Raw genomic sequence first — 24,931 nt, 5'->3', positions numbered from 1 at the left:
TAATGATTTTCACATCTAATTGTTTAGAATCCACATTTTCTGGAATTGTTTAGAATCCACATTTATTGAAATTATCTTTTCTAAAAGAAAATAAGACTCTGATAAGCACTTGTTGAATAGTTTTGAGAGTATAAACGACAGCTCTGGAAAACACTTCTGCAAGACAATAACAGGTATGTTGTCCAGGCCACAAACTGCAGAAGAGTCTAAGCAGGAAAGCACTTTAGATACAGAAGCTGGAGTAATACGAAAGTCAAGCAATGGATCAACCTGTTTGTTGGCAATCAGGTAGAACGCAACTAGTGGAATCAAGAGATGATATTGATGAAAAGTTCTTAGCAAACAATTCAGCTTTGTCTTTAGGTGAGGTGACAAAGTCTGAACCATATAAGAGAGGTAGAATTAAAAATTTGCCCTTATTAATAATACTATTAAACATTTTCCAGAAGTCACGAGAGCCTAATTTTTGAGATGAGATATGAGATTTCATGACCTAAGAAAAGCGGGCTTTGGCGTTAGACAAAACCTTTTTACAATGGTTTCTAGCAGTAATAAACAGATGTCTGTTTTCTGGAGAATTGTTTTGCTGATAGATATGGAAGTAACAGTTTTGATTGGCATTCGCAGCAGCACTGTGTGAGGAAAACCATGGAGGAGAGCGAGGCTTGACCTGGAATCGTCGTGAGGGAACAAAAGATTCCGTGCCAGTCTGAATCCACGAAGTTATGTAAGAAGCTTTTCAATTAAAACATTGAAGTTGTCATGTTTTGAACAAAATTGAAAAAATCAGAAAAGCTTTAATGATTGTGGTGTCTTTTTCGTTTTACAAAAAGCTTTTGATATAGTCAACTGCAATACTTGATTTTTTAAATTACTAAAAACATTATGGAACTCCCATTGTTGTAAATGGTTTATATCATTTCTTTCTGATCGAAAACAATTTGTGAGTATTATTGATTTCAATTCTAGAAATAAATCTGTAATGTGTTATGATTCTCAAGGTTCTGCTGTTGGTCCTCTGTTGTCTTTAATTTATGTTAAGAACCTAACTCTCTTCCATTACAAACTTTTTTTTAGTTATGTGTTTATTATTAGTTATATCATATTAAAAAAAAGGTCTCACTCATATGGACTTCTGACACCATCCTTATAAATCATCAACTTATTATTATAAATAATATAATACATATAACTACTATTATTTTTTATTTTCTATTTTTTATTATTGCAACTTATTATTATAACAAATTGTATTAAATTTGTTATCTTATTATATTTTTTATTTAATTACTTTCATAATTATCATTGTTTTTATTATTGTTATTACTTCTTTATTACTATTATAAAATGATCATTAATGGAAAATAACTTTTTGTTGTTTGTTGTATACTTCTATATAAAAAAAAAAAAGTTTTTTAAATTAGTAGAGAAATGTGCACTTGATATTGCTTTACCTACTTCAGTTAATTTGCATCTACTTAATGTCACATCTTTCTGTTACATGCACAATTATACTATACATGTTATTAAGTAAAATAATATATAAGCTAAAACAAAAATTAAAAAATTATATAAAATAAATTCTTTACCTGTCTATATGTAATTGTGTATATGTAACTATAGTTACACAGTTAAAACATGCACAATAAATTTAATAGTCTTTAAGTGACATAAACAGATTTGTAAAGTGTATAATTAGCAAATCAAAATTTCTATTTTTTGATTTGTTGATTTGTACCAATATTATTTCAAAAATTGAAGCAACTGTGCCGATTTGCAAAAAAAACTTATGCAAATAGTATTTTATCTTTATATATTTTATGTAATATTTTTAATAATATTTTATAATGTAATATTTGTATTAATATTTGATTATTAGAAGAAAATAATTATTACTAAAAAGAAAATACTTGTTATTATGTATTCATTTATTAAAAACAATACTTATGTGTTATGTATGTAATTCAATATTCAATAATTTATTTCATTAGAAATTGTATATAAACAATATCTAAAAAGTATTAATTAGGGGTCAATATAATTAAGCATATCACAAATAAGCTCATAGAAACCAAAGCTTGTTGCCACAACAACCACAGACTATAAACAAACAAAAAAAGAAAAGTTATTCAAAACAAAAAAAATAAGTTAAAATTAAAAAAACATATAAATCATACTTTTAAAACTGCAGGAAATGTTCCACTATACAGTATCATAAATCCTTTCTTCTTCACTAAACATTTAAAACAGTGAAACATTCCTTTGTACTCATTAGTATAATCATTTAAACCTTGAACTTGCAAATGCTTTTTTACTGTATCAAATGGTAGAAGGATTAGTTTACTTCCAAGACCACTAAGTGCTCCACAACAAAGACGTGAAACATTAGTCTCTTTATTCTTTAAAGGTAAAACCAATTAATATTGATTAATATTAATAAACCAATTAATATTACATTTAAAATATTTTTTTTCAATTATTTTTTACTAAAATATTGAATATAATAACTCACCTCGATCGACAATAAAAGCCAAGCTCTTTTAAACGATCCATATAACGCAAAGTTTATACCATTGTAAGGAAATATTGCAAGTAAAGTGGGTAATAAACCTATATATATATATATATATATATATATATATATATATATATATATATATATATATATATATATATATATATATATATATATATATATATATATATATATATATATATATATATATATATATATATATATAGGTTTTATATATATATATATAGGTAATTTATATATATATATATATATATATATATAGGTTTTTTATATATATATATAGGTAATTTATATATATATATATATCTATATATATATATATATATATATATATATATATATATATATATATATATATATATATATATATATATATATAGGTTTTATATATATATATATAGGTAATTTATATATATATATATATATATATATATAGGTTTTTTATATATATATATAGGTAATTTATATATATATATATCTATATATATATATATATATATATATATATATATATATATATATATATATATATATATATATATATATATATATATATATATATATATAAAAATTATGTTAGTGTATTCTACAAATAGAGTGCTAAATGTTCTTAAAGAACAGAGCTCTGTAATAAATTAGTAAAAACACTTATTTAATTTTTAGTTGTTTTCATCAGCATGTTTCTCCATCAGTAGGTTCATCAGGGGGTCCTGATGAACCTACTGAGGAAGTTTATTCCAAATGTCAACTACTTAGTTTGAGAAAAAATGTTAAATGACAGTATTGCACAACTCTTTTTGCAATTTTCTTGTTTAAGGTTGACCCCAAGTATAAAAAAGCATAAAAAAACATAAAATGTAAAAAAACATAAAAAAACAAAAAAAACTATAGAAATTAAAAAAAAATTTTTATAAAATATGTGTATAAAAGTTAATGTAATTTATATTTATCTTGCAATTACAAAACTGTTGTGATTTTGAAATTTGTGTTGACTGTTCGATCATTCTTTATACCTCTAACTGCACAAGGGGCTTGGGACAGTATACAGAGCTAGAACAATTCATCCTGGTTGCACCTGCATGGTGGGTGGAACCAGGATGAACTGTTAAGACCTGTGTTTACCTTAAAATATTGAATTGAATTAGCCCTTGTACTTCAGACTTTAACTGATTGGATGTTGAGATAAAATAATCATTCTTCATATTTAAGGCTCCTTAACCAATTACCTAATTTGGTGGCTCTTCTTTGAATCATCAGCTTTGTTTATTGGAGCCCATATTGGCTTGCCATATTTTAGGTGTGGCTTCACATATATCACGGCTGTTTCACTCAGTATAAAAACGAGCGTGACGTCATGAGTTTATCAAAAAAAAAAGTATTTCCGCATAAAAAGTATAAAAATTCACAAACTTTAAATTAATAGTAACTTTTTTATATAAATGCTTTCATCTTGCAATTAAAAAAATATAAAAGATCTATCTTTCCTTGTTAAATAAATATTTACATTAATTGGTATAAAAATAAATACTGCCAAAATATTTTTAATAATTTAGAACTACTTTTCTAATTTTTTGATGGAAGACGTAAGTTAATGAAATTTCAACTTTTTAGGCAAATAAAAATAAAAAAATCATTTTACGTGCCTTCAGCTATGTTATGAAATATGTTTTCAAAAATGTCATGTTTTACAACTAATCTTGTTAGTTTTAGGTGTACATTTGTGTTGACGTTTTTTTGCGATGACGTAACCTTTATGCGTTACGTCCCAAACTATTTATTAACGAATATTCTCTAAACAACTGTTTCGGCGAGTCAACTTTTGAAGTATAAAAGTAAACAAAGTTACGCGGAATTTTTCTCTTTGGATTATCAAACTAATATCAGATAAGTTGTTAAATCCACTTTTATCTAGTGCATATATTTGTTAATTAATATTATTTTATTTGTTTTTATTATATTTATTAATAAGTCAATATTATTTTGATAACAATGTATTCAACTGAGAGGGAAATTCTAAAACAACATATTGGATGGAAAAATGGTTGGGAAGATAGATGTAACTTTCCTTTTGTTAAGCGATTAATTAGGACAGATAAGATTAGTAACAATGTCATTTCCATTTTAATGACAGTCTTTAAAATAAGAGGTGATTTATTTAGTTTATGAGTTTTTTTTTGCCAATTGATTTTGATATGCCTAGTAATGACGAGTTTGATAAAATGTGCCTAAAGTTAACACGCCAAAAAAAATATAAAAAAAATTTTAAAGCTATAAAAAACGAAGAACTTTTTAAAATGCAACTGTCGCAAGCTCCACCCAAAAAAAAAAAATTAGCAGATGCAGATGACTTTTTCACTTTAAATAACAGTCAGGAGCTACTGAATCAAATTGATCAATTAACTTCTGAAAATAAAACAAATATGGAGCAAATAGAAAAATTTTAAATGCAAGTATTTAAGTTGGAAGCTGAAATTACAGATTTAAATTCTAAAAATAGGGCTCTCAACACACATTGTAACTCATTAAGTTCTCAATTAGAGACTATGAGTATTAGGCTAATTACTGAGCTTCATCAATATATAAATTTATTTGCTATTGAGTTTCATGCTTGCTTTCCAAATGAAAGTATCACACGAAAAATGCATGAACTTATTTTTAATGTGCCACTATTTGTAAAATTCCATAAAACTATTGGGTTGCTAAGTGAAGAGGAGGGAGAGTGTTTGCATAATAGCGTAAATAAGGAATTAAACAGTTGCATTCAGTAAGAAATCAGGAGCAGAAGCTGCATCTTGTTTTAAAACACTTTGAATTGCACAGCAAAGCTGATAGGAAGCTTTAAGCCTCTAAGGTGAAAAAGTGTGTTGTGTGTTCTGAGCGTGGCGAAAATTCATTTTATAGACAAGGTCTTTGTCTTGTTTGTGGTCATCAAATTTAGTTAAAATATTTAAAAAATTAAAAACAACAACAACAAAAAAAAAACTATTTACAAGTAAGATAAATTGTATGAGATCTTTAATTTATATATAAGATAATTTTATTCTGTTCTAATATTTGTGTAATGTTAGTTTAAAATATTATTTTTTAATATATTGATTTTATATATTAGGTAGGTGCCCATTCTGTTCCTATCTTCAGAAGTTATTTATACGTATGCAATACCTTCGCTCAGGTTAAAGAATGGAATACTAGTCTTGCATCAAATGTATGTAAAAATCTAGCTTTTATATATTAACTTGTAATCAGAGCAACTGGTATGTTGGTTGGGTATGATCTTGTATGTTTGTGTATTTAATTTAAAAAATGTATTGTCCTTCATTATATGCAACATTTTTTTATAGATATATTACATATCCATTCGATGTTTATCACCAGAAGTTAGTTCTACCTTTGCAGTACCTCTGCTCTACATACCTCCTCGCTGGTTAAAGAATGGAATATAAATCTCATATCAAGTTGGTGTAAAAATTTAGTTCAACAAATTAAGAATTTGTAAACGTTATCAAAATTTTGAGTGGAGCAATTGTTTTTCTGGTTTAGCATGAGTATGAATCTGATATCAATTGGATGTACAAAGATAGTTTACTACTTAAAGAACCTATCAGTAAACCAACTGATTATAAAACAGTTTTTAATGGGAATAAAAACAAATTTTCAAAAGATTTCAATTAGCTATTTGTATATTCAAACACTTTATTTACTGAGAGAAGAGACTATAGATTCAAGTGCTATAAAACAATTCTACTACCAAAAGCGAGGTTAATTCAAAAACTTAAACTCAAATTTGGTCATGAATTATTTTATTAGACTTGGTGAGTGTTTATTTATTAACAACTTAACACCATATTATTAGAACTGTATGCACAGAAAAAAATAAATGCTCAAGCTTTAAATGTTTTGACTAAATATTCCAAAATCGAAATCTGGCTTTATTTTACAATGCAATGAATTTATTGGCTTAGGAAAATAAGTTTCTAAAACAAGAACTCCTAGGTTTAAAAATATACTCTTTTAACAGCTAATCCCCCTTTTAACTACATTTTTCATAACTTTGCGAATAGTGCAGTTTGCTTTCAGACCTCAATAAAGTCTGTTTTAGCTATCCTTAAACAATTAAATAAGGTTTTTTTGTTTTTATAATGGTCAAACAATGGGTATATTTGAGAATAACTATCAGAAATAAATTTTTCTGATTTTTTTTTGATAAAAAGTAACATCAAATTAATTGAATTCAGCCAACTTCATCATTTGTCGCGTTTTTTTTAAACTTAAAGAAGGTTTTTTACTAATGCATTAAATGTTGTAAGATGAAACATTTTATTGGTGTTTTTATTCTTTTTACAAAACAAAATTATCTTTAATATTTTTATATAGTTATAGAAGTTTTAGTAACACCCCTTAAGCCAATATTTTCAAAAAATAACAAGAAGCCGTTAAGCTCAGTTTGAAACAGCCGTGATATGCTATAGAGTGTTTTGAGTATTTATGCATTCCAGTACTTAAACTTCCTTTTGAGCAATGCTAGTGATGCACTGGCTTTGGCTGCTGCCTGTTTTGATTGTGCTGACAATTGTGCTTTAGTATACTATGAATGACTATTATAACTTGTAATTACTAAATACCAAGATCTCATTCTTGATTAGAAGATGATACCAATATGTGAGTGTTGTCTTTATGTTGTAAAACTAATATATGAATTAAGTTATTGTATTGGGTGATGGAATTAAAAAAATTTGGTTGTTACACTCCTTTTATTAGTTTTTATGAAAACATTGGACATATGGTACGACAGCTGTTTTTATGAAAACATTGGACATATGGTACGACAGCTGTTTTTATGAAAACATTGGACATATGGTATGACAGGTGTTTTTATGAAAACATTGGACATATGGTACGACAGGTGTTTTTATGAAAACATTGGACATATGGTGCGACAGGTGTTTTTATGAAAACATTGTACATATGGTACGACAGCTGTTTTTATGAAAACATTGGACATATGGTACGACAGCTGTTTTTATGAAAACATTGGACATATGGTACGACAGCTGTTTTTATGAAAACATTAGACATATGGTACGACAGCTGTTTTTTCTGATTATTTGTTTTGTTGTTCATAAAAATTTTTTTGATGTCTGCTATTTCTCATCAAAAATACGAGTTGTAAAAATAAAATTTTACTTGAAATACTCACAAGCAATTTTTTCATAAAAATAAATGCATGAAGTTGATAAATTCACAACTTCCATGTGGTCATTCTTGAACTGCATTTAAAAAATTGTTGTAACTCCAAGATACATAGTGCAATCCCAAAACTTTCTAAAAATCTTTACTAAAATCTTTACTAATATCTAAAAAAATTATTAAAAAAAAAAAGTATACTGCTAAAACTAATACTTTCCGAGGAATTAAAGTTTATTTATCTAGTAACTAAAAATGGCCCTTTTCTGTTTTGTGTTTGATTCCACTTCAAACTAAATTTATACTTTGATAGCATTACTTATGTATACCATTTTTATTTACAAAATATTTATATATATATATATGAATTAAATAGGAGTAAATTGGAGATGGCTAGTTTTATATTTATGAAAAAAATGGACAAAACAATTACGAGTTTCCATGCGTGACTTTTTGGATATGTCCATTTATCAAAATCATTGAAATTTATCAATTATCTTGTTTATCAAAACTTTTATCAAAACATTGAAAATACTGATAGCCTGCACACAAAAAACCAATCGGATTGGCCTCTAATTAAGTCTGTTAAGGATTTAATCTTTCACTCTTGAATACTTGAAAAAGCTTATTTACTCCATGCCTACTGGTTTAACTTATTCAAAGACTTGAGGATACCAAGTGTCAAATTGACGATCAAAAATTTTATATGATTAAAAATTTATTCTCAAATTTAATTGTCATGATTATTAACATCTAAAATAAATGAATAATTTAAACTTTGTGATTTAAACTTTAACTAAAATGAGTACAAGAAGTTTTTTTAACATCATTTTGTTATTGAGTTATATTCAGAAAAACAACATTTTGTTATTGAGTTATTTTCAGAAAAACAACATTTTGTTATTGAGTTATATTCAGAAGAACTAAAATTTTAGGTCATCAAACAATATTTTTTTTACAATTATAAAGAGGTTATCAAATCAAATTACTATATTTGCTAACATTTAAAATATATTATTAGTTGGCGATGTATAATGTGAAGGAAAATATATTAATAGTTGGCAATGTATAATGTGAAGGAAAATATATTAATAGTTGGCAATGTATAATGTGAAGGAAAATCAATTAAGGATTTTAATTAAAGAATCTAATTAATGATTTAAATGAAAATATAAAATTTTTATGTGCATAACTGAAATGAGCTCTGCCAATCAAAGAAAAAAATCACAACGCCATCATTTATTTTTTAAATTTTGTTTGAAATAATATTAAAAAATATCAACATATTTTTATAGAAAATCTTTTTTATAGTAAAAATTCCGGGAAGATTTGTGACTAAGGTAAAAACAGGACGTGGATAAGAAACTTAGGGCAAGTATGCATGGTAATACATATAGGTACCTGCATTGGATGAATTATTATTGTAAGATTTATGAAACATTATAGTAATAAAGAGAAGAGACAATCACTTTTACTAATTTGACTTCTAAAGCAAAAGCATATAATTCATATAATTTATTTTTTTGTTTAAAAAAAAAAAAATTACATGAATTATATGCTTTACTGATATAGATACAATCAAACCTCCAAAATTTCAGAAAACACTAATTATACCCTAATTATAATTATTGTTGTATGCTGTATCCTTATCTTACCTCTGATAATCACATCAAGGATTATCACTCACTCATCATTAATCACTTAGATCATTGACCATAAATAATTTCAAAGTTATTTATAATTGAAAAATTTAATACACTGCAAACTTGCTAATAATTACTTAATGTAGAAAGAAGAAATTATTTATGTTAAAAAAAAAAAATTTGAATCTTAAAATCACTCTTTAGCCATTTTTTAAAATGGAGCTCAATAAAAAAAAGTTGTTAAAAATAAACATAATGAAAATCAAAATGATTTTTATTGAAAAAGGATTTTTCAAAATGAATGATAAAATTTTTTTTAATACAAACATATATGATACAGAGAAAAGTTTTTTTATACCTCTAAAAAATCCTTTTGTTCCATTTTCTTTATAAAGAGTTGCAGAAGAACTTAGTAAAATTCGTTTTACCTTTATCATGAAAATAAAAAACTGATTTTTTTATTTAAAATATTTTATAGGTTTTAGTTTTGTAAGTTATTTGTTTTGTAAGTTACTTGTTTTGCAAGTTATTTGTTTTATAAGTTATTTGTTTTATAAGTTATTTGTTTTATAAGTTGTTTGTTTTATAAGTTATTTGTTTTATATGTTATTTGTTTTGTAGGTTATTTGTTTTTTTTTAATTATTATTCTGATTCACTCCCAACAAGGCTGCAAGAAACTACTAAGTTGGAAGCTACTAGAAAAAAAGAATAGAGTTATAGAGCAAGCAAATGGTTGACAGAAGACTTGAAAAGTTTAAGGTTGAATGAGTCAGAAAAACATAAACATGGGAGAGAGTTCCAAAGGGTTGAAGTGCAGGGAAAAAACTAGACAAATAAAAGTTTTTAGAGCATGCAGGGACAGATACAGTAAAAGAATAAGACTTTGCTGTATGACGAGTCAAGCAAGAATGAGTTTTAGTTGATGGAACTAGAGATGATAGCTCCTTTGAGCAGTAACCATGATGGTATTTGTAGTAAAGAGAAAAAGATGCAACTTGAACGACGGTCGATGGGAAAAAGGCTCAAGCTTAGCAGATAGAGCAGATCCAACAATGTTTATAATGCATTTTTGGACCTTGTCTAGAAAAGACAGAGTATCATTAGAAGAACCAGTCCAAATATGACAACAGTATTCCATACAGGGAAGAATAAGAGATTTTTAGAGGTAGAAAATGAAATCAGGAGAGAAAAAGTGGCAAGCACGATAAAGAGAAGCAATCTTAGCAGATTCTAATTTAGCAATCGATTGTATAAATGGTTTCCATGATAGGTCAGTAGTAAACGTTATTCCAAGAAGACATAAAGAATTAAATTTTACAAGCCACTGTGAGCCCTAATCTGTTACAGAAGTGATACCGGATTCAAGATTGGCTGCCTGTTCTAAGCGATCAAAATAAGAAGATTTTTGGTCAAGACAGGAGTATAAAGCTGAGTCAACAGCAAAAAGAGCTACTTTAGGTGTAAGGTTGTTGGGAGGATCATTAATGTAGATAATAAACAAAACAGGATCAAGAATAGAACCTTGAGGTATCCCAGAAGTTACTGGAAATGAAGGAGTGTTGGCCTTCGAGGATGATTTTAATAAAGCAGTTAAAAAGAAAAAATTTGATAATCGCAAAAACTCTCCAAGATACACTATATGAAACAAGCTTATGGAGAAGACCAGCATGCCAAACTTTGTCGAAAGCCTTTGATATGTTAAGAGCAATAGCCCAATATGTTTTGTAGATTATTTTTTTTGTAGAATATTAGTTTTGTAGGTTATTTGTTTTTAGGTTATTTGTTTTGTAGGTTATTTATTTTGTAAGTTATTTGCTTTGAAGGTTATTTATTTTGCAGGTTATTTTTTTTATAGGTTACTTGTTTTGTAGGTTATTTGTTTTGTAGGTTATTTGCTTTATAGGTTACTTGTTTTGTAGGTTATTTATTTTGTAGGTTATTTGCTTTATAGGTTACTTGTTTTGTAGGTTATTTGTTTTGTAGGTTATTTGTTTTAAAACTTATTTGTTTTGTATAAAAATTATATAAATAAAAATATATTACAAGTATTTTCATAGGAATCAATTAAAAAATTCAATATTTTTTCTATAACAGTTTAATTTTTTTTATTTTCTTTTATACTATTTATATACTATTTACTTCAATGAAATATTAAAAACTATGAACTATTTATTACAATGTAACTAGATGTATTTTTACATGATTACAAGAGATAATGTAAGCCGTAAAATATTATAATGTAAGCAATAAAAAATAAATCTTTTCAACAGTTCAGTTTATTGTTTACTTGAAAGATATCAAGAAGATATAAGAGTTTTCTAAAAAAGTCATCATAAGTTCCAAAAAATTAATCATAAGTTCCAAAAAAATGTTTTGTAAAATAATTAACTCTTAAAAGTAGATAAAAATAATAATAACAAAGTAAAAATATAACAAAACATATATAATAAAAACATATTTAATAAAGTAACATAAAACAAAGTACGTAAATTTTTTAAATTTATTTTGATTACTTGTACTATTATTTTGATAATTGCTTTTATTTTCAATATATTTAAATGCATTTTTAACATGACAACAATAAACCTGTTATAAATCAGAAAAGCAATATATAACTACACTTATAACTTCAAAATTCACGATAAAATAATATTTTAATTTTGCTTTTCTTCTTTTATTCTAAAAAAATTAAACTATGAAAAATTGTAAAAGTTTAAAAAAAATTATAAACTTTAATAAAAGTTATTATTCACTCCTATTATACCCAGCTAGAGAGGGACTATGAAATCCTTACATAAGATCTTATTTACATAAGATCTTACTTAATACTTATTTAAATGCAAAAAGCAAAAATAATAGATATAATGTTTAATATTTTGAATAAAATCTGTTGAATGTAAATAGTTGAGTAAATTACATAAAAGCAATTCTAATAAAGGGAATCTTAGAATCAATTCAAATACACAATCTTTTAAAAAAAAAATTCTAAGATCAAAAGATATTAGAAGCATAAACACATTTAAAACTACTTTCAAACAATATAAATACATGATAATTACCTTAATTAAGCTTAGTAAAAAAATTTTAAAAAGTTTTTTACAGAAAATGTAAAAAATCTTTGCGAAATTTGGAAAGGAATAAATAATTTAATAAATGTCTAAAACTCTAACCACTCATCTTCCAACTGTTTACAAGATAATGAAACATATATAACTGAACCAAATCTAATCTCTAAAAAGTTTAACCCTTTTTTTTACAAACGCCGCACAAAAACTTAAATCCAATATTTATTTGTCTTACATAAACTATACAAATTATCTTAAATATCCAAATTTTCAGTCTACTTCTATCTCCAACAAATATTCCTGAAGTTCTATCTCTTATATCTAATTTGAAGCCAAGAAAGTCAATAGGCCCAAATAGCATTCTCACAAACATTCTTATCGATTTTAACTATGAATTTTCAAATATTCTTTCTAAACTATTTAATATATCATTCATAAATTGAACTTTTCCGAATTTATAATTATCTTGTATTATTCCAATATTTAAAAACTGCTCTAAACTTTTATGCACTAACTTGCAGACCTATTTCTCTTATATCTAACATTAGTAAGCTTCTTGAAAAATTAATGCATTCTAGAGTGTACTCTTTTCTTAACTCTTTTGACTGTTTAAATGAATTTCAATTTTGTTTTCGTTCAAAACATTCTACCATGCATTGATAAGTATAACTGAAATAATCAGAAAAGCTCTTGACACTGGTCATTTTGTTTGTGGTATTTTTATAGATTTACAAATAGCTTTTGATACGGTTGATCATAACATTTTGATTTCTAAATTAGAACACTATGGTATTTGTGGTATTTTCACTATGGTATTTTTATGGTATTCGGGATGTTGTAAGCGACTGCTTTTGATCTTATCTTACAGATCGGAAACAATTTGTAAGTATTAACGGTTACAATTCTACTAATAAATCTGTTGTGCGCGGTGTTCCTCAAGGCGTTGTTTTCTTGGTCCTCTTTTGTTCTTAATTTATGTTAATGACATAGGCAACTCTATTCGCTTCTCATCAATTCATCTATTTGCTGATGTCACAAACCTATTGCATATCGACAAATCATATAATTCTCTATGTAAAAACATAAATTTGAATCTAAAAGGTATTGTTCACTGGTTAAATGCTAACCTAATATGTCTTAACACCAAAAAAACTGAACTAATATTTTTTTCATCTTCTCAAAAAAATTACAATCTAAGCAACAATTCTAAAATTCAAATCAAAATTAATAATAAATGGTTATATCCTACAAAAGTTATCAAAAATCTAGGTGTTTCAATTGACTGCAATCTTTCGTGGAATTTTCATATTGATGAGCTATGCAAGAAATTAACTCGAGCTAACGGCGAATTTTCAATAATTTGTCATTATGTTGATAAATTCACACTAAAGAATTTTTACTGTGCATTATTTTTATCACATCTTAGTTACTGTTGTCAAATTTGGGGTCAAAATGGAAACTATCACATCAAAACATTAATGTCCTCTCAACATCAACCCATAAGAATCATAAACTTCCAATATTTCAAATCAGAAACATCAGAATCTTTCAAAAAACTAAAAATTCCAACCTTTCCAGTGCTTGTAAAAGTTGCTAATCTTCTTTTTGTTTTTGACTCTCTTAATAAAAATTCTCCTCTGTAACAGACTATTTTACAGAAAGTAGAATAATACGTACATGCTCTTCTAGAAACATATATAATGGAATGGAACTCTTCTAGAAACATATATAATGTACCATCTTTTAAAACTCAGAAGTATGGTAAACATTCTGTTGTTGATCAGTGCATTTGTGAATGGAACAAGAGTCTTGTATGCATAGTGAATGAGTTCAAAAAACTAAAACTTCAAACACCTTTATTGTCTTTTCTTAATCTTAAACAAATTCAATTTAAAAAAAATCTGAAACCAATTTTGTTCAAACTTATTGACATGATTTTCACTTAATATTTAAAATAAAGTCTTATTTTTTTAATTATGGTTGCTACAACTATTTTCATTAACTTCTTGTTTGCTTATTTTTTATTATTATCATCAAAGTATGATTTACTTAGTTTATGTATGTTTACTTAGTTTATGTTCTATGTGTGTATGCTTATTAATAATCATATTATATTTAAAAACTGGTGTCACTCCTTTGATCAGAATTCTGTTAGAGTGACACCACCCTTATCAATCATTTATTTATTATTATTAAATACTTATAATTAATTTACTCATTATATTATTTTATGTTATTATTATTTTTTTATATATATATATTTTTATATTTATCAACTATTTTTATTTACTAAAATCAATAGAATTATGATTTGTTGTTGTAATAAAATTCCTTAAATGGGCCGTAAAAATCAAGTTTACCTTTACAGCAATTTCCATGAAATTTTTTTGAAGGTATGAACACACACATATGGCAAATAAGATTTTAAATCTTTTAATTCTTTCAATTTTTACAATATTTACAATTAAAAATAAATGCAATATAAATAACCCTTAATTAAAATAAATGTGAAAATTTTTGTTTTTTACAAAAAAATTTTAAAAACTAAAGAAAGGTAACACTGCACAACAAATTTTTGAAAAAAATCTTGCTTCCTGAAAAGTTTTAGGTGATTGTGACAGGTACCTATAGGGTATGCACAAATATAGTTTTTGTTTTACTGCATCACGTAGGAACTCTAGGAAATAGACATTTATATGTTTACCTATTTAATCACGTTTATGTTCCGCATGAGCCATTAGTTCAACAGAATTAAAAATGTTTTGCTCCTGATTTTCTTTTGTATTCAACTTCTGGTGCATCACGTTGCAGTGTTCAACAGTAGTCAGCAAGCATTGACGGATTCCAGCTGCCCTGGTATCATTTCTCCATTGTAGCAATGTCCTAGTGAAACCGCTCACCATGTTCGTCATCGACAGCACCAAGATTCACGGGGAAGAATTCCAAGTGCGGGTGAAGGAAATGAACCTTGAGTGACATGTTGCACTTTATTTTCTGGTATGTGCGGATAAGTTTGTCTACAACTTCAACGTAGTTTGGCACTCTGTAATTGCCCAGGAAATTGTTAACAACGTCTTTAAAGGCTTTCCAGGCATTTTTTTCCTGGCCAACTAACAGCTCTTCAAACCGCTTGTCACTCATAACATGTCTGATCTGGGGACCAACAAAAATGCCTTCTTTGATCTTCACATCACTTATTCTTGGAAACATCTGTCTTAAATAGCGAAAACCTTCACCTCCCTTGTTCAGTGCTTTCATAAAATTCTTCATGAGTCCAAGTTTTATGTGTAGAGGAGGCAAAAATATCTTTGCTGGCTCGACAAATGATTTGTGTGCAACATTTTTCTGTTCTGAAACTAACTTTTTGCGGAGTGGCCAGCTCTGTCGACAATAATGTGACTCTTTGGCACGGTTATCCCATTCACAGATGAAACAACAATACTTGGTATAGCCAAGCTGCAGTCCCAGTAACAGAGCAACGACTTTCAGATCTCCACAGATATTCCAGTTGTAACTACTATACTTGATGTGCTAGAGCAACAGTTCCATATTCTCATATGTTTCTTTCATGTGTACCGCGTAGCCAACAGGTACTGATGGATAAACGTTAACATAGTGTAGCAGAACAGCTTTCAGGCTTAGCATTGATGAATCAATGAAGAGATGCCACTCTTATGGATTGTGATCACCACCCAAGGCCGAGAACAATCCTTCAATGTTACAACAGAAACAGAGACTGTCGACTTAAGCAAAAAATTTGGTGATATCATGGTGCCGGCTTCTGAACATAGAAATTTTCGTACCTGGTGACAGCAGACACCATCCCTGCAGCCTGGAACCGAGCAACTCGGCTTTTGCTTTTGACAGACCCAAATCTCTAACCAAATTGTTCAATTCTGACTGTGTTATTAGATGTGAATCACCTGATGAGCAAGGTTCAAAATCTGGGTCAATGTCACTGTCAGTAACCTGCACTGGAGTTTCTTCATCTGGTTCATCTAAGGTCCAACCCTGTGGTGGTTTCGGAATTGGGAGACTGTCGCCATGTGGCACAGGTCTCATTGCTGAAGGCAAATTAGGATATTCAATTGACTTCTTGTTTTTGGAAGAGAAACCAGATATATTAGTCAAACAAAAATAACAGTCCGTCACATGGTTTTTTTGTTCTCACCAGATCATCGGAACAGAAAACGGTATACTCTTACGAGTGCCTCTGAGCCAGGCTCTTAGATTGACACCGCATGTTGTGCAGCAAATGTGAGGCGCCCATTCCTTGTCTTGGTCACCAATTTTGCAGCCAAAATACAGATGATAAGCTTTCTTCACAAGAGCAGTTATAGATTGTCTCTGAGACGCGAGTGTATATTTGCCAGAGATATAGCAGAATGTATCGCGGCTGTTACAACATAGACGAGACATATCGCAAAATGGCTATAGCATTAAATTTACTTACTGTTATATTGATATAACAGTAAGTAAATTTAACTGGAGTGAGATGTTTGGATATAAACCTAAGCAAAAACTTAGATAAAATTGAAGATTTTGAAAAATTTTGATGTGATATTTGTGATCAGCACTCAAAAACCTTTAAGAAACACCGTTCAAGAAGCAAAAAATGTGTTGTGCGGTGTAATTATGTAAAATATTTTATGAGGCTTCTAAATCCCAAAAAATAAATTTTTTCAAAAAAAAGTGAAAGGCCCTGCTGTGTTTTAAATTCGAAAATAAATAAAGTATAAAAAGTGACAAATTAAAATGTAAATCACTAATCAAAATATGACAGATTAAAGAGGAAAATAAGATTAAAAATATTTTATTTTGTAAAATTTTTGATAAGCTCAATATTTATTAAAAACAATTTATAATTAACAAATAGCTGTTATTTAAAGTGTTATCTAAAACTTGTTATTTAATTATTTAATAATTTGAACTAGGTTATACTTTACAATGTTTTTGCTCATAAAACCTATACTGATTTCTTATTTTTACTAATGTCTTCTCCGTTAATTAAGATATTTTTTCAAACAAGCTACTGTAACCAACAACAATGAAGAAAATTCTTTATAAACTTAGTTCAATTATATTCTATTAATTGGATAAAAAAGAAAATTGCATAACACAACGCTCAATGGATTCGAAACGGCATGGCCAATCTGGAGCAACCACAAGTATGTGCAGAATTCTCTGACCATATGAGTTGTTCAATTTGTTTTAAGAAAGGGTTCATAAATCAAATCTATTGACTCAATTAATAAATTAATCAATTTATTAGCATACTTTAATTTTGCAATACTTGACTGAATCATTTTGAAAAAATATGTTAAATTATGTTATAAACATAATTTAACGTATCAAAAATTAAAACAACAATTATGATCTAAGTTGTTTTAATTAAAATAAAACATAATAAAATAAAACAAATAAAATAAATAAAATAAAATCATCCAATAATAAAACTTTTTAGATGGACTTTGGCCATCCAACCAGGATTTTTTTTTTCTTTATTTGAAACCAGCAAGTATAATGCATATTAATTATAATTTAATAAACAAGTATAGATTTTCAAGGTTTTTTCCTATTAGAAAATGAAAAAACCCTACAGAACCCAAAGAAAACCATCAAAAATGCTTGTCATTTAGAACATGACCTATTTCAAGGTAACAATTGTGTAACTGTAAGCTTGATCAGTAGAATGATACTTAAGTATGCAGTATAACAAGTCAAGTAGTTATCTTGCAGACACTTTTTCAAAGTTTTTGTTAATGATCAGCTCTGTAATGGTATCCAACAAAAAATCCTTATTCACTGCAATATTTATTATTAAAGTGTTTTTTTTTATCTAACTTAACTGAAATGTCTAAAAGTATAAAGTGTGCATAAAAGCCTGTTTAAGTTTTAATCCAACAAATTACTGTTCTCCAAATTGGCTGCCAGGTTCAAACTTTTTCTACTCCCTACTTTTTTGTATTTAACCTATCATATGCATCAGTAAATGCATTTGATGTTGTCAAAAATATCGTAATTAAGTGCTAAATGTATGTTTTCTAAAATAATTGTATAATTTTTTGCTTTATTTTTATCTAAAGTTTTATTAAAGTCAGACATTATGACTAAATAAACTAATAATATTTATTTTATTTTCAAAAAGCACATTTAATATATATAAATTTGTAACACAAATATCTATTTTATTTTCAAAAAGCATACATCTGGCCAAACTTTAATCTATATATATATATATATATATATATATATATATATATATATATATATATATATATATATATATATATATATATATATATATATATATATATATATATATATATATATATATATATATATATATATATATATATATATATATATATATATATATATATATATATATATATATATATATATATATATAGATATATATATATATATATATAGATATATATATATATATATATAGATATATATATATATATAGATATATATATGTGTGTATGTGTGTGTGTGTCTGTATCTATATATATATATATATAGATATATATATATATATATATATATATATATATATATATATATATATATATATATATATATATATATATATATATATAGATAGATAAAAGTTTGGCAAGATGTATTCTTGATTATATGTGTTTAAGGTTTTAACCGATACCTTTATTTCTTAAAAAAAATGTGCAAGTACATAACGAATTCTGCTTGCGTGTTGGAATATAATAACAACATCTGAAGCTCTAAATAGTTTGATTATCATAATGACTGATCTTATTAAAACTTTGGAAGAAAAAATGCAAAAAAATATGAAAATATATTAGTACTATTATTATTTTAATTATGAAATTATATTAAAAATATAAAAAGCAAAAATTATACATTTTAATTATGAAATATGCATATTTAGCACTTGGTTTTTTTAAATAACATAAACTGCATTTACTAAGTTATATGATTGATTAAATTTAAAAGAAATTAAGGAATGGGGAGAGTTCACACATGGCGAACAATTTGGAGAACAATGGTATGACATTTCCTTCCCATCTAGTAATTAACATTTGTTAAACCACTGCCCAATACTTGTATCGCTTTATAAATACCATATTAAAACATCTATTTAACTAAATGATTGGCAACTAATATGGCATGCTTTTCTTCTTGAGTTGATTTTTGAGGTAAAATAAAAACCTATTGCCTGGCTCCATCCATACAGTGTAAAGTTCTTCTTTAATAAATCCTAAAAAAGAGGATCGGATCTGGATTTACTTCTTCACTTTTGAATGGTCTCTACTTAAAAAAATACAATTGAGCTTAAAAAAATTTATCTAAAAGAATTGTGCATCATTTTTCAACCCCATCATAACTTAACTTTGAGATATTTTTTCTTTACTTTTGAATGGAAGGTTCTTGTATAATTTTTTAATGTTATGTTTAAATAAGAAAAATGAGATTTGCGAACCCACCCAAACTACACCAGTGTTTGGGTGGGTTTGCAGAATCTCATTATCTTATTTAAACATAATATTAAATATTATGTTTAAATAATATTAAGTATGTTTAAATAAGAAATCTCACCACAGACATATCTATGAAATATAATTCAAATCTTAACAGTAATCATAACATTTTTTTTTCTTTTTCATTAAGCAAGAGATAAAATTAGTTACCTTAAATGCTTTATCCTGAGCAACTACTCTAGTTCGTATAACATCAAATGGCTGACAAGCTGTTGATGCAAACATACCAGCAAGCCCTCCACATAAAAAATCTAATGCTAAATTAATAAAAACAATGTACAATTTATGTTGTCTTTAAAATAAAACAATCCTAGTTACAATTCTTAGATTGTGCTTTCGAATTCCTGATTTTAGACCTAACACATTTATTGACGGAGTTAAAGCTATTAAATGCAACTGTATAAATTTTTATGTTTCGGTAGGCATAGAATAATCAGTATGATAAATTATCTTATATATACTGATAAAAAAATTTATTATCGTATATTTATTGTTAAATATACGATAATAAAATTAGTTTTGGTATTTTTTTATATTCAGCATGAGTTATATGAAAACTTTGCAGTCGTAACAAATTAGTTTTGGTATTTCTTATATTCAGCAAGAGTTATATGAAAACTTCGCAGTCATAACAAAATTTTTGGTATTTCTTATATTAAGCAAGAGTATTAAGAAAACTTTGCAGTCGTAACAAATTAGTTTTGATATTACTTATATTCAGCAAGAGTTATGTGAAAATGACGCAGTCATAACAAAGTTTTTGGATTTTCAACAAAATATTTTGTTAATAAACCAAATGAACACACAACAATATCTAAAGACTCCAACCTGTTAAAACAATGATGTTATAATTATGTTTAAATTTTGTGTACTTAATGTAATACTTTAAAAATAATGCTTTTATGTTAGCACTTTAACTCATTTTCTTTATTCTCCTCAATTGAAAAAATGTTCCATAATCTTCCCACATTGAAAAATGTTGAACATTGAACAATTTTTCATATTTTCCATACACTAAACAATGCATTATATTCTCCCTATATTTAACAATAAAAAAAAATAGATAGGTAAATACAAATGATCATAAACCTGAAGGATATACAGTTATTTCAGATAAAAACCTTGACGAATGCAGAATTTCATATGACGTAAACTAAAAATAAAAATAAAATAGTTGATAGACAGTAAAATATTATAATAAATAATATTATATATTTGAAAGAGCAATGATCTGAAGTAACTAAAAAGTCCCAAACGACCCTAGATTACTCGCTGGATCCCACATTTAACTGAGATTTTTTTCTAATTTATATACATAAAATACAATATTTTAAAACTAAACATGATACGATCATTTTTTTATAACATTTTGAGGCAACCATTTTTTATACAATGTTTATAATAAAAAAGGTTATAAACTTTAAAATCTTAAAAAAACTCTTTTGAGAAACAATGCTTGCATTATTTTTATACAGGAATTGTTTAAAATAAACTTAATGAATTGTATATCAACTTGTTTTTCTTGCTGCAATTTTTCAAGTATTTTAGAGTTGAGAGAGTTGTAACAACAACACACTTCTTTAAAGTTTTGACTGTTCAGAGAGTCTAAACAGTCGCAAAGTTAACAACAATACACTTCTTTAAAGTTCCAATAATTTTTCAACTGTCCAGAGAGTTGTAACAACAACCCACTTCTTTAAAGTTTTAACAACTTTCGCACTTTTGAAGAAAAAAATAATTTTTTTCTTCAAAAGTTTTAATTTTAATTTCAAATTCTTTAAAAGTTTACCAACAAGCTAACTTTAATGAATTATCTGAACAAGCTGTTAAAATGATACAACAGTTTGTGCATAGATATAAAAAAAAGATGAGAAGCAGAACTAACTAACTGAAAACAAACAAAGAAAGCTTTATGTCACCCACCAAACTAAAACAACAGAAATAGTGGATGAAGATGATCGAGGGGAAATTATTGCTAAATTTAAAATGTTTAATTGTAAATTTTAAACATTATTTTTAATGGTAAATTTATTTATTTTGTTTTTAATACATTTTTATTCCTCAAATTCTGAAACACTTTTTTATAATTTTGAGAAAACTTTTTGAAAACGTGTTAGAAAGAAAAGATTACCAACACAAACACTTAACTTCACTCTGAAAACCTTAAAGTTCTCAATTTATAGAAAGCTATTTAAAATGAGTCTAAATCTTTTGCCATCTAAATGAATTTTAGATATGTAAATAAAAAATCAACCAATTTTTTTAAACCTATTTCATAACAAAAACCTTTTTTTGTCTTTAAAAGATTGCTCTACCTGCAAGTAAGTAAAAAACCTGATGACCTTTTAAAATAAAAATAGAGATAAAGAACATATGATAAAGAAAAATTATTATAAACTATATCGCCTAAAAAATATGTTAAATTTTAACTATTTTTTCTATTTAAAAATGTGTTCAACAACTTTGCTTTTAGTGGTGACATAAAAGTTATCTGATCAACCTGAAAGTATGAAAACAACACTATAAAATCAAATGTACATATGAATCAAGCCTGTGAGTTTGTGAAACACAAATATTTATGCAGATTTAATTGCGCATGAAACTATATCTTTGGAGGCTTCAGTGAATGCATAAAACCCTCAGTTGATGTATGTTATAAATAGAGTATTAAAGGTAAGTATCAAACATGTAATATTTAAAAATATATATATTTATAAATATTTCTACTATAAAAATTAAAACTTAAAAAAAATTACTTATAATAATAACAATTTTTTATGTCACAATGGTAATATAGATACATTAATAGAGTTAGGGTGTAAGCACTGCCATGAATTTATATATATATTTATATTTTAAAAATGCACTAACCATGAAAGATCCAAAGGTAATTGAAAGTGCTTGAGCAGGAACATGACCTTTCCTTAACAAACAGAAAAATTATTTTGTATTATTGCACACACACACACACACTTAAATAATTAAAATTTACAAAAAGTAAAAAGTTTGTTATTAAAATGAAAATCTTACCAAAATGCAAAAAGACCTTCATTTAGATAGATTAGTTTTACTGTTCTAATTAAACCGTTACTATTTACATTTTCTATCTAAAAATAAAACCAAAATAAAAATAAAAACAAATATATCACAAGTGTAACAAAAACATTTAACCCTTTTAGGCCCTTTGACCGGCTAGACAAGTAATGACATTTTTTAGTAAGTGTGACCACACAAAAAACAGCACTTGATCACCTGACAGAGGTTGAGAAAAATTAGACTTTAAAAAAAGTAGTTTGGTCGTTGTTTTTTTGATAAACAAAACAAAGTCAAATTTATGAAATTCTGACTATTTGTTTTTATTTTGTGGCTTTTAAATTGATGATGACATTTTACTTACAATCATTTTATTTATTTTTTGTCTAGGACTGAAAGGGTTAATGCAAACTCGACTACTTATATAATGCAACAAAATACATATTACTTTGATGCACAGAAAAAAACACTTAACTAAGTTAGGAGTTATTAGGGAAATGATTAGAGAAAATGGAAATTACTTTAAACAAGAAAAATAACAATTCACAAATCTAAAACAAAAATGACAAAGAAAGAAACTGAAATGTCAGAAACTACTTAAAATATTTTGCTTTAGAATATCATTGGAAGATATTGTTTTAGAATATAATTGAAGGATACTTTTGTAGAGCATCATTGAGAGATATTATTTTAGAATATCATTGGAAAACATTGGTAGAAAACTTTACTTATAACTTATTATTGGATACATAATTTCCAAGAATACCTTGGGAGAAGTATATTCATGTATATAGGAATATTTGAGACTTGAAAAAATTATTATGAAATAAAAAAAAAAAAAAGTTTTACAGCTACTCTGAGTCCCAAGAAACGACAGAAAAAGTTTTTAAAAAAAATTTTAAATATTATGAAAAAGAATACAAAGTGTGGGTTTAGCTATGCTTAGAACATTGCTGCATACATCGCAATACTAATATGATGTACAATAAAATCCCCTAGGTGTAATTGTTAACAAATATTTTACATTTTTATTACTGATTTGATTTTAATATTGATACATTTTTGATATTTGAATTTGATTTTACATTATGAAAAGATCATACAATTACCAAATACATTGTATCACAATAACTCAACAATTAAGTACATACAAGATTTAAAGATTACCTCAACCATTAACTATAAACACAAGTTTTAAATTTTATTTTGTACATAACTAAATACTACTAATAATAAAATCATATTGTTTAATACTCTGAGAAAAAAAATTTTTATAACAAATATAAGGCAAATTAACTTAAAACTAATGTTTTCAATAATACTCTATCAATTTTACAAATAAATGATTACCTTAGCTGATTTTATTTGAAAGCGTATTTTTAAAACATCAAGAGGCTGGCTAATAATTCGGGTTAAAGCACCAGATGTGGCACCAGCTATAGTGTAGTGAATTGGTTTGAATTTCTTCAAATCCAAATTTTCTCCCATCTGCTATATTAACATTAACTATAAAAAAATCTTTAATATCTGCATTAATTATTATTTTAGCCTAAACAGAAAAACTATGTTAAAAAAGTAAAACAACTACTTAACAAAAGATTTTTAGTGCAAAATGCGAAAAAAATAAAAACTTTTTTTCACAACAATTAGTATACACAGTAATTTTAAGAAAAGTTATAAGTCAAACTAATGCGTTTATTAAACAAAAATATATTATTTATTCAAAAACTTTGCACTTCTTCCTAACAAGACTGATAAAAAAATACTCGCTAATAAACGTCTCTTGTTGGTGTTTGATCAATGATTTTCTATGCCTTGTACATATGTATGTATTTTTGTGTGTATATATATATATATATATATATATATATATATATATATATATATATATATATATATATATATATATATATATATATATAGTTTTAGTCAAGATCAGACCA

The 24,931-nt window shown here is 26.2% G+C and overlaps 1 protein-coding gene and 1 long non-coding RNA gene across 2 annotated transcripts; one reads left to right on the top strand and one right to left on the bottom strand.

Annotated features, from left to right (window-relative positions):
- Positions 1-1,944: 1,944 nt before the first annotated feature.
- Positions 1,945-24,570, bottom strand: LOC101241279 (mitochondrial thiamine pyrophosphate carrier). The gene is made up of 9 exons (XM_065791009.1): positions 24,339-24,570; positions 22,986-23,062; positions 22,827-22,878; positions 21,045-21,108; positions 20,106-20,212; positions 9,722-9,791; positions 2,513-2,610; positions 2,178-2,399; positions 1,945-2,100 (listed from the first exon to the last, which is right to left on the bottom strand). The coding sequence occupies exons 1-9, from the start codon at positions 24,474-24,476 to the stop codon at positions 2,026-2,028; spliced, it is 903 nt and encodes a 300-aa protein (XP_065647081.1). The 5' UTR covers positions 24,477-24,570; the 3' UTR covers positions 1,945-2,025.
- Positions 5,619-6,198, top strand: LOC136076960 (uncharacterized). Its single transcript, XR_010636724.1, has 3 exons — positions 5,619-5,741; positions 5,878-5,991; positions 6,077-6,198. It is a non-coding gene; the product is annotated as an uncharacterized LOC136076960 (long non-coding RNA).
- Positions 24,571-24,931: the final 361 nt, after the last annotated feature.

The sequence above is a fragment of the Hydra vulgaris genome, chromosome 02, assembly GCF_038396675.1.
Source record: "Hydra vulgaris chromosome 02, alternate assembly HydraT2T_AEP".
Taxonomy (NCBI): domain Eukaryota; kingdom Metazoa; phylum Cnidaria; class Hydrozoa; order Anthoathecata; family Hydridae; genus Hydra; species Hydra vulgaris.
The sequence above is the reverse complement of the archived record's forward strand: the minus strand, read 5'-3'. Positions and strand labels throughout refer to the sequence as shown.